This window comes from Impatiens glandulifera, chromosome 7 (genome assembly GCF_907164915.1).
Source record: "Impatiens glandulifera chromosome 7, dImpGla2.1, whole genome shotgun sequence".
Lineage (NCBI taxonomy): Eukaryota > Viridiplantae > Streptophyta > Magnoliopsida > Ericales > Balsaminaceae > Impatiens > Impatiens glandulifera.
The window spans coordinates 28,774,132-28,786,042 of record NC_061868.1 but is presented as its reverse complement, the minus strand read 5'-3'; the positions used below and the strand labels follow the sequence as shown (position 1 = coordinate 28,786,042).

General features: G+C 33.7%; 1 protein-coding gene across 4 annotated transcripts; it reads right to left on the bottom strand.

The window, feature by feature from the left end:
• Positions 1-351: 351 nt before the first annotated feature.
• Positions 352-10,218, bottom strand: LOC124910244 (serine/threonine-protein kinase Nek1-like). Of its 4 annotated transcripts, XR_007096402.1 has the most exons (6): positions 10,039-10,216; positions 9,226-9,396; positions 8,886-8,952; positions 8,290-8,355; positions 1,791-2,175; positions 1,117-1,344 (listed from the first exon to the last, which is right to left on the bottom strand). XR_007096402.1 is itself a non-coding variant. In XM_047450863.1 (5 exons), exons 2-5 carry the CDS (start codon positions 9,309-9,311, stop codon positions 367-369), a joined length of 264 nt encoding a protein of 87 aa, XP_047306819.1. In that variant the 5' UTR covers positions 9,312-9,396; positions 10,039-10,217; the 3' UTR covers positions 352-366. The 4 variants fall into 4 exon arrangements, 3 of the variants coding, with proteins under 3 accessions (XP_047306819.1, XP_047306818.1, XP_047306820.1); XM_047450863.1 differs by lacking the exons at positions 1,117-1,344; positions 1,791-2,175 and adding an exon at positions 352-411 and having other exon boundaries at positions 10,039-10,217; XM_047450862.1 differs by lacking the exon at positions 1,791-2,175 and having other exon boundaries at positions 10,039-10,218.
• Positions 10,219-11,911: the final 1,693 nt, after the last annotated feature.

Below are 11,911 nucleotides of genomic sequence, written 5' to 3'. Positions count from 1 at the left end.
CCAAATTACTTAATAATAATAAGAGCGGAGTTGGAACAACTGATCAATTTCAACGAAGAACAGGTCCCCGGCCCTGTTCTTGGAATAGAGATTCTATTTTATCATTGGTTAAATGTTTGTCCTCAAATTCTCTAAAGATTTTTTACGACCAAATCGTAGCAAAGCTTCAGATCATCAATTCCAAAATGGAGTTCCTCAAATCGCAGCAACAGCAGCAACAAAGCTTCTCCAATCTTTATAATTAAGAAAATAATGTTGGTTATCAACTCTTTCCTCACGATCCGCCACTGCCGGCGACATCTCATTTTTTCCGACGATATTTATTCTGATGAAATAATATCACTTCTTGATGATCTACCCATCGTGTCAGAAACTATTTGCGTTCCTCCTGTTGTTTCTGACGTCATTGCCCTAGACATGGAACATTATTAATGGTGATTGCATACAAATTGCATATATGGGTATTTTTATTCAATCAAATCTGATGTAATTGAGCATGCGTAACTTACTAATTACTTAATTGTTTTAGAGAAAGAGATGAGTACACACTGATTGAGATGAAAGTAGGAAAAACATGAATACCGCAGCCACAACCGCCGAAAGCACTATGGCCGGCACCGTTACCACCACACCTTTGGCCGCGGGCGGCGAGGATGACGATAAAGCCATGATTCTGCAACCTCAATGTTTTCCTTTTGCAACTATTATCTTCTTTTTAATATAGATTCAAATAACTAAAATAAAACTGATTTCTCAGATAATGTAACATTTAATGAGGTTATTTGAAAATTGATATCGAAGTGAGAATAGATTTGTGTGTGACCTTCAAACGTGTTTCGAGAAAGAATGGTCCATATATAAATACTCGAAACCATAACTTACAATAAAAGAAAAGAACTACATGAAAAGAAAAGAACACATAATAATTAACTTAGAATTGCTTTTTAATTTTTAAAAAGTAGTCAAATACCAGAAAAATATTATGTCATTCCCTATGTATACCAGATCTGGAGTCAAACAACTTGAAATTAGTATGTAGAAAAATCTACATCTTTCCCATTAAGTAGAATCAATAGTTCATTTTAGTACATGCAAGTTATAGGGTAAATGTGAGAAAACTTTAGACATTACCATTTATTTGTTTCAATTATATAAACACAATAATGTTGATTCATTATACAGCGAAAGAGATGATTGTGGAAAATGATTGAATGTCTCAGAAACACACAACGCTTGTAAGGCTGACGTTGCTTAAACACAGTTGCATTGGGAGACCTAAACTTTTTTCCAGTAATCATCAGAAGGAGAACCACATAGTTTGTATGTCCCATGTAATTGTTCTATCTTGGAGACATAAAGGAGTAATTGTTAACAGAAAATAGAGATATGTATAACAAACATAAGGGAAACCCAAAAAAAAGAGTGATCAACTTTTTGCTTCAACAATGAGCAATTTCAAAAGACCTTTTTTTTAATTTTAAGGATGCAACCGTTCCATTTCATTGATCCACATTTTTTAAAAGGTTACAAAAAAAAGACCCTTTTGTTATTGACGTATAAAATTAATGATACAATAAAAAAAAACATTACCTAATCATCAATTAAGCAATAACCCTTGATTAGAATAATCAGTTGAGAATAAAATCTCATCAAATGAGCAGGTAAAATGTTGACAAAAACTGAAGTAGCTTTTCCAATTGGGGATGAATTAAAAGGATTTCATATTTCAGAAACAAGAAAACAATACTCAATCAAGTAAGCAGCCAACAACAAGTAGAATTTATAGTTACCTCTGTATGTATGTCCAGGCATAATAAATAGGTTTCCCAACTAAAATACAACCATCAGCACTCCACAAGTCTGTCTATGCCTACACCATCCATAATCAGTGGCTCAAAGAAGTTAGCAACTCTGGAGCTCGATACCACAATGTAACCAGCCGACTTGTCATGGGGTTGTTGTGGTTGGGGTCTACAATAGTTAACCAGCCGACTTGTCATGGGGTTGTGGTTGGGGTCTACAATAGTTGCCAACCCAAAATCGGGTATTCTGAGAATACCATCATCATCAATAATAATAAGTAAATTTGATCATTTAATGTCTGGATGAAGCACGCGACGGCTGTGACAATGCTCAAGTCCAGACAGACAACAGCTGTTTCAGGTAACATTTCACCTGTTGTGACATAAAATAGTCAGTCAGTCATGTCAGTCAATAAGGAAGACCAAATTTTGCATTGTATATTGTATAATATAATACAAGTAAAGATAATAATAACTTGAAAATTTAAAACAGTGAACCTGCTGATGTCTGGGCTGGCAGCAAGACCAGCTAGCCAAATCATGCTCCATATATATATTCGAATACCAAGTATAAACCAGAAGAGGACATTCTCGATCGACTCGTAATAACTAAACCCTTCTACTTTATTACATGAATCTGACGCTTTCAGATTCAAAATTGAATCTGACGCTTTCAGGTTCAAAATTAGGTCTAGATCTTCTCTTCTCTTCTCTTCTCTTCTCACCCATTTTCCTGTTATCTCCATCATACTTCTCCTCTCCTCTCCTCTCCTCTCCACTCCTCTCCTCTCCTCTCCTCTCCTCATGGAAAACATTATTTAATTATATAGTAATAATATAATCTATATATAATGATGCTTAATTTTTAAAATGTCCGGATTGTCGGGTCGAAAGCTGTGGTTAATTTGGATATATGTGAGAGTAATGGATACTTTGATCGGATTATGGGTTCACCCGCCCATAAACTTAAAACGGTTAAAAATAAAATTAAAAATGATATAGGTATGGTTCGAACTTGCAACTTAACAAAACAAGTACAACATTTTAACCAACTATGCTAATAACACTTTATATTTTAAATTCAACCCAAAATTTGATAAACGCGTGACATTTTAACAATATAAGTTCAACTTTTTAACTAACTAATCTATATATATAATGATGCTTAATTTTTAAAGTGTCCGAATTGTAGGGTCGAGAGCTGTGGTTAATTTGGATATATATGAGAGTAAATAGATAATTGGGTCGGATTGTGGGTTGACCCGCCCATAAACTTAAAACGGTTAAAAATAAAATTAAAAATGCTATAGGTATGGTTCGAACTTGCAACATAACAAAACAAGTACAACATTTTAACCAAATAGGCAAATAACAATTTATATTTTAAATTCAACCCAAATTTTTATAAACACGAGATATTTTAACAATATAAGTTCAACTTTTTAACTAACTAATCTATATATATATATATATAATGATGCTTAATTTTTAAAGTGTCCGGATTGCCGGGTCGAGAACTTTGGTTAATTTGGATATATGTGAGAGTAAATGGATACTTGGGTCGGATTGTGGGTTGACCCGCCCATAAACTTAAAACGATTAAAAATAAAATTAAAAATGCTATAGGTATGGTTCGAACTTTCAACCTAACAAATCTATATATATATATATATAATGATGCTTAATTTTTAAAATGTCCGGATTGCTGGGTCGAGAGTTGTGGTTAATTTGAATATATGTGAGAGTAATGGATACTTGGGTCGGATTGTGGGTTGACCCGCCCATAAACTTAAAACGGTTAAAAATAAAATTAAAAATGCTATAGGTATGGTTCGAACTTGCAACATAACAAAACAAGTACAACCTTTTAATCAACTAGACTAATAACATTTTATATTTTAAATTCAACCCAAAAGTTGATAAACGCGTGACATTTTAACAATATAAGTTCAACTTTTTAACTAACTAATCTATATATAGATAATTATGCTTAATTTTTAAAGTGTCCGGATTGCCAGGTCGAGAGCTGTGGTTAATTTTGATATAAGTGAGAGTAAATGGATACTTGGGTCGTATTGTGGGTTGACCCGCCCATAAAAATTTTAGCGTAATATTTTTTTCACGGTTTTTTATATTATTATTCGTGCAAATGTACGGGATACATGCTAGTTAGATATAATAACAGAATATGGGAAATAAAACGCATACGCGTGGGGTGGTGATTAAGCAAGCGACAAACGCATGTGGGAAAATAATAATTAATTGGGCTGGACTGGGCTAATTATTAGATTATTGGGTTGTTTAGTTGATTAGGTTAGTTTAAGTTTAAATACAAATAAATAAACGGTTATAAGAAAAGATATAGCTCCTCTATTCTACTCTCTACGTACATGAAGGAAGGATCGATCGGAAATGGTGAAAGCTTGTTCGTCTACTATGTTGAATAACATTAAGAAAAAAACTTCGGAATTATCTACGCTGTGTAGCGTTGATGTGTGCATCTTATCTTTCTCGGCCGACGGAAGAGAAGTGGAGACTTAACCGGAAAATCCTAATCAACTCAAACCCATTCTCAGGCGATACAAGGAACACCGATCTTCCAAATTACTTAATAGTAATAATAATAAAAGCGGAGTCGGAGGAACAACCGATCAATTTCGACGACGAACAAGTCCCTGACCCTGTTCTTGGAATAGAGATTCTATTTTATCGTTGGTTGATGGTTTGTTCTCAAATTCTTTAAAGATTTTTTCCGACCAAATCGTAGCAAAGCTTCACATCATCAATTCCAAAATGGAGTTCCTCAAATCGCAGCAGCAGCAAAGCTTCTCCAATCTTTATAATTCAGAAAATAATGCTGGTTATCAACCCTTTACTCCCGATCCGCAGCCGCCGGCGACATCTAATTTTTATTCCGACGACATTTATTCTGATGAAATAATATCACTTCTTGACGATCTACCCATCGTGTCAGAAACTATTTGCGTTCCTCCTGTTGTTTCTGATGATCTTCCGTCATTACCCTGGGCAGGAGACATTATTAATGGTGATTGGCAGATGCAGATGGATCAATATCTCAATTTCAATCCTCAAGTCCCCTCCTCCTCAAATACAGTAGGGGACATTATTAATGGGGATTGGCAGATGCAGATGTATCAATATCTCAATTTCAATCCTCAAGTCCCCTCCTCCTCAAATACAATATTAAATCAAGCATCATCAGACTGGCTTTTGTCATCTCTTTGTTCCGATGATCACATGCAATTTGCACCGCCCGCGCAGCAATCGCAACAGCTCTCTGCATTAATGGACGAGTTTCTGCACAAATGTTCTTAAGGCGCTCCATCCATCTCTTGTAAAAATTCAAACTTGGATCGTCCTTCAAGTTAATAACACGGAAGTAATGGATGGAGCGCCTTAAGAACATTCGCGCAGGAACTCGTCCATTAATGCAAAGAACTATTGCGATTGTTGCGCTGGTGGTGCAAATTGCATGTGATCATCGGAAAAAAGAGATGACAAAAGTCAGTCTGATGATGCTTGGTTTATTATTGTATTTGAGAAGGAGGGGACTTGAGAATTGAAATTGAGATATTGATCCATCTGCATCTGCCAATCCCCATTAATAATGTCCCCTGTTGTATTTGAAGAGGAGGGGACTTGAGGATTGAAATTGAGATATTGATCCATCTGCATCTGCCAATCACCATTAATAATGTCCCCTGCCCAGGGCAATGACGGAAGATCGTAGAAACAACAGGAGGAACGCAAATAGTTTCTAACACGATGGATAGGTCGTCAAGAAGTGATATTATTTCATCAAAATAAATGTCGTCGGAATAAAAATGAAATGTCGCCGGCGGCTATGGATCGGGAGTAAAGGGTTGATAACCAGCATTATTTTCTGAATTATAAAGATTGGAGAAGCTTTGATGTTGCTGCGATTTGAGGAACTCCATTTTGGAATTGATGATGTGAAGCTTTGCTGCGATTTGGTCGGAAAAAATCTTTAAAGAATTTGAGGACAAACCATTAACCAACGATAAAATAGAATCTATATTTCAAGAACAGGGTCGGGGACTTGTTCGTCGTCGAAATTGATCGGTTGTTCCTCCGACTCCTCCGACTCCGCTCTTATTATTATTAAGTAATTTGGAGGATCGGGTTCCTTGTATCGCCTGAGAATGGGTTTGAGTTGGTTAGGTTTTTCCGGCCAAGTCTCCACTTCTCTTTCGTCGGCCGAGAAAGATAAGATGCACACATCAATGCTACACAGCGTAGATAATTCCGAAGTTTTTTTTCTTAATGTTATTCAACGTAGTAGACGAACAAGCTTTCACCATTTCCGATCGATCGATCCTTCCTTCCTTCCTGTACGTAGAGTAGAGTAGAGGAGCTATATCTTTTCTTATAACCGTTTATTTATTTGTATTTAAACTTAAGCTAACCTAATCAACTAAACAACCAAATAATCTAGTAATTAGCCCAGCCCAACCCAATTAATTATTATTTTCCCAATTGGGCTTGCCGCTTGCTTAATCACCACGCCACGCGTACACGTTTTATTTCCCCTATTCTGTTATTATATCTAATTATATTATTTACTATATAATTAAATAATTTTTTCTATAAGGAGAGGAGAGGAGAGGAGAAGAGAAGTATGATGGAGATCACAGAAAAATGGGTGAGAGGAGAAGAGAAGATCAAGACCTAATTTTGAACCTGAAAGCGTCAGATTCAATTTTGAACCTGAAAGCGTCAGATTCATGTATGTGTAGGGAGATTATCATTTTGCGAACACTGGATCATCCAAATGTAATAAAGTTGGAGGGTTTAGTTACGAGTCGGTCGAGAATGTTCTCTTCTGTTTATTATTGGTATTCGAATATATGGAGCATGATTTGGCTAGCTGGTCTTGCTGCCAGCCCAAACATCATCAGGTTCATTGTTTTAAATTTTCAAATTATTATTATCTTCACTTGTATTATATTATACAATATACAATGCAAAATTTGGTCTTCCTTATTGACTGACATGACTGACTATTTCATGTCACAATAGGTGAAATGTTACCTGAAGCAGCTGTTGTCTGTCTGGACTTGAGCATTATCACAGCCGTCGCGTGCTTCATCCAGACATTAAAGGATCAAATTTACTTATTATTATTGATGATGGTATTCTCAGAATACCCGATTTGGGTTGGCAACTATTGTACCCCAACCACAACAACCCCATGACAAGTCGGCTGGTTACATTGTGGTATCGAGCTCTAGAGTTGCTAGCTTCTTGGAGCCACTGATTATGGATGGTGTGATTATGGATGGTGTAGGCATAGACAGACTTATGGAGTGCTGATGGTTGTATTTTAGTTGGGAAACCTATTTATTATGCCTGGACATACTGAGGTAACCTATTCATGGAGAAGTCTTCACACTTGATAACTTAAAAGGAAGGGCTTCATTTTGTCAAATGTTTTCTGTGCAAATGTTGTGAGGAGTCTACCAATCACATCCTGCTTCATTGCTCACTCGCCTAAGATATTTGGTCTATCTTCCAAAGTATCCTTAACTTTCATTGGGTAATGTCTCATTCAGTTGCAGAATTTTCGGATCAATGGATTGGTTGGTGTTCGGGGAGGACTATAGGTTCCGATTCAAAGACCGTCACCCTTTTCTTATTGCGAACAATTTGGAAAGGGCATAACATAAGAAATTTTCAAGGAAAAAGACTAGAACATGAGAGGATCAAAGGTTTCATCCACAACATGTTTGATTCCATCAAGAAAAGGGGAATTTGAACGGGATTGGATCTCTGTGACATGATAGGAATCTAACTTTCTGTATTTATTTTCTGTTTTTGCCCCTCACCCTTGCAAGTTCACTTTCTCTTTTAATTAAAGGTTGACTATTTTAAAATATATTAAAAAAAAGTGAGAGCCAGAGCAGGAATCAAGTGAGGACAGGAAAGCTAGTCTCACTTTGAAAGGTGGTCTTGAATGTACCAAAGTTGTGTTACCTTTTTGTAATGAGGACTTGGAGAACGAGGGGGAATTCGCCAAGTGCATTGAAGTTGGTAATGATGGGACGGAACTGAGAGGAGATAACAAGAACAAAGAAGGAGAAATCAAGGCTGAAAATAAAGCACATCTCTTTTCGGATCAACTATGATGCTAGGGGAAGGAACGAACAACAGACTGAAATTGCACCCCTTCAGTTTGTCTTTTCGGAGGATCAACTTTTGATGTTTCGATAAATTGAGTTTTATGTTTAAGGTTGAAGTCACACTCAATTTCAACTCCCATTTTAAAAACTTATGACTACACATGACGACTTGTGCTTAATTTGGTCAATTTTCTACCATAGCCGATGCGACTTTCCCGATGACTATGGTTTTAAGGAAATTATCATATAGATTTTAAAATAAAAATAGTAGGCGAAATGCAAAAACAAAAAAGCAACAGCAAAGTTAAACTACCAAATTAGCGTACCTTTTCTACCCAAGAATCTTTATATTCCACGATGAATGGATTCCGCATCTTGGATATAAGTTCCATCTATTAAATTTAAATGCATTAAGAACTTTCCATTGTCAAGCAAAAGTTCAGGTGCTAGAACGAGGTATTCTACTATGTATGCAAAAGTTAAATGGACCAAGCCAAGCCTCAGGTTCTAGAACGAGGTGGGGCTTGTGTAGGAAGGTATCTATTTTATATCTTCATGCAAAAGTAGCATAGAAATTTTACAGCCAGAAAAGAAGAGGTTATTTACCCTTTTATGGAAAGGTAATTATTTTTATTTAAAAGAGGACTTGAGCTTAAACAAGATACATCAGAAAGACAATATAGCTCTCCCCTTTTAACAGAAAAAAGCACTTCTAACTAGATCAAAAAAAAAGATTTCAACAAAATAAGAAATTTATCTTCAATTGAAACTCATGAAGACAATCACTTAATTATGAAAATCCCTAGGTTTGGAAAAGTGTAGCGAAAATGATGATATAAAATCATATTAATGAAGATGAAGAAACAATAAAACCATAAATGTTTCTCAACTCTAAAGCATTAAAGTGTGTAGCAATACCAACCTCTTGATGTGCAGATCTACGGCTTCTATCAGTTTGACGAGCCAGGCGAATTTTTTTCAGCACATACCTTCAATATTTGGAAATAGAGTGGGAGTAGGTGTAAACAATAACCAATTAAACTAAAAAAAATAATGAATCCGTTTGATGAGTTTAAAGTCATATTATGGTGAGAAACAACAAATGAATAGATGTATGTGAGGTTCAATCAAAGGGGTTGAGTGTATCCTGGAACAAATGAGGCCAGTCTTTATTTATTTTTGGAATTATATACATATAGCTAATTGATGTTATGTTAAAGTAAGAAAGCTACAAGAAAGGAAAAGTGGACATGGTTCCTCACTTCTTTTTTTCATGTTTGTGCCTCACAAGATGGGCAGAACCAAATGCCCCTTTTCCAATTTGCTCTAATACTTCGTACTGCTCCATCTTGCTATCAACAATCAGGAAGAAGGATTGGATCCAGCATATACTCCCAAATGCTATGTGTTAATAGCCAAAATCATGCAAACTTCTGTCAATATACAACCAGAGTAGATCATTTTCTTGTAAGAAATAAATGTAAATCACTGGGAAAGCAAACTAGCACATCAAGTTTGGAAGATTTTGATGAAATTTGGAGTACAGCTTCATAATAAGTATCAGCTATGTTAATCCATGGAGACACTTACTTTCCTCGAGCCACAGCCACATTTCAACTATTTGTGCATGAGCGCGAGAAATATACGAGTATAATTAGAAGTATCACTGTATAGCAACCAAAATTGCCAAAACTCACACAACAATTCAAAATCATGTCCAAGAAATCCGCGACTAGTTTAAGCTTCACATTGATAGACAAAAACTCAAAATAAAAGAAATGTAGAACACATTAGAGAAAAACTTAAGAAATTCCAGTGACGTAATGTCAAAATACATCTAATCAAACACTAACTGAACAAGAACATACCAAAAATCAGAAAAATAACCTCAAAAAATAAGTAAATCTAAGAAAACGGAAATGAAGAATGAAGAACGAAGAACGGAACACATTTCCTTGCACTCTAAACAGTATTCAAAAAAAAGCTGAAAAGACAGAAAGCTTAAGCTCAAATTTGACCAGATTGTAGAGTAAAAAGAAGGAAAAGCTGAGAAAAAAGAGAAAATAGATCAAAACCTGGACCGAGAGTGACTGCAGAAGAAGAAGAAGATCAGCAGCTTTGTGGAAGAGAGAGAAGTTGAAGATATGCAAAATGAAGGAAGGAATGCATAGCAGTATGGATGCAGGAATCAAGTCCTTCTTCTTCCTCCATTGTTAACTTTTTAGAAAGAGAATGGAACAGAGTACAGAGAAGAAGAGAGAGAGAGATGATAAAATTGATTAAGCTTAGAGAAAATATTAACGGTTTTTAAGTCTGATTAGTAAGTCTGCTTCGTGTGTTTAATTTTTTTTAATTTTTAAATTAAAGTCTGATTTAAAATAATATTAACTAATTAAAATAAGTCTTAAGATTTAGAGAGAGAGTGGAGGGGGTGTCAGATAAATATTTGGAAGTTAGTGGGGAGGGGGAACAAACCCCGGTGAATTAAATAATTTATAATTATTTTTTTTTTTTAGAGATTCTCTAAGTCCTCAATCTTATTTTACATTTTCGAATTACCCTACTTTATTTTCGAAATATTTGTGAAGAAAATTACGTGACATAATTTGATTAGTTGAAAAATTAACACTTTTTTTTTTTTAACATTTGGAGCGTGGTCTAAATTAAATTGGGTTTTTTAGTTTATTTTGGTTAAAGTGAAAAAAAAAAACTGTATGAAATATTGATAAATTTAATTTTGGTAGAATGGGTTTGGGAACATTTAAGTTCTCACTTGTTAAAAATTATGGAGTGTGACATTGAGTAATAGAGTTTAATAATTTAAAATTTAAAAAAATTAATAAGGATAAAATGGTATTTTAAATAAAGAAATAAAGTGATTGAAAATATTGAAATGATAAAGAAGAGGAGAGAGAAAAATCAAATTTAATAAAAAAAAAAAAAAAAACAAATATGACAGTAGTAACATCATTCTATTTTTCAAATTCTCTTCCCTACTTCTTCACTTCTCTTAAATATATTTATTTCAAAATTTTATTTAAAATAGTTTTGTACTAATTTTCTATATTTTAAAATGAATATATTTTTTTGATTAGTCTATCAATGTTAACCAACAAATAAAGTCTTTTGATTTTCTTTGTGAAATATAATTAATTATTTAAATTAAAAGAATGAGAATGATTAATTAAATATTTTAAGTTTAATTCTTATTTAAATAAATATTAATTTTTTATAAAATTGTGTTAGCTTCCTGAAAATGAAAATAAATAAAATAAGCTAGACTTAATTGTTTAAAATGTAGGATTGGTTAATTTGGATTGACTTCAAGTTTTGAAGCTAGTTTAAATAAGATTTAACTATCTTGATAAGTTAAGGGATAATTTATATAATAAGTGACAATAAAGGTAGGTGAAAAATGAAAAGGTGGGTGAAATGAAACAATCATATAGACGTGCCAAATATGAATAGATAAAAAATAATAAGGAAATCAAACAATTTTATTTTTATTTTATTTTTATAGAGAAGGTTATTTGCAACTTTATGAGTTAATGTGATGGAACGAATGTGTAGATTTTATTTTTTAAAATATTGAATTCCTAAACTTGTTGATAGCACGACTCTTCGAAAATCTTTTCGAAAATTTCTGGAGGTTGAGATATCCACTTTTTCTCTCCTAATATAGTAAAGAGGATGAAATAAAACAATTTTATATACTAAATAAATAATTTGCTATTTAATTATATATATATATATATTCAAATATTTGAATTTTTATAATTATATATATTAAAAAAAATGACTCTTTCACAAATTTGCTTCCTAGTCTCATATATTTCTTTTCATGTGTGATGTGTATATCCGTTTATAAATTTTAAATTTACATATATATATATATATATGAGATTTTTTTTTATAAAGAATTAATTCTATATAAGAAATTAATTGATA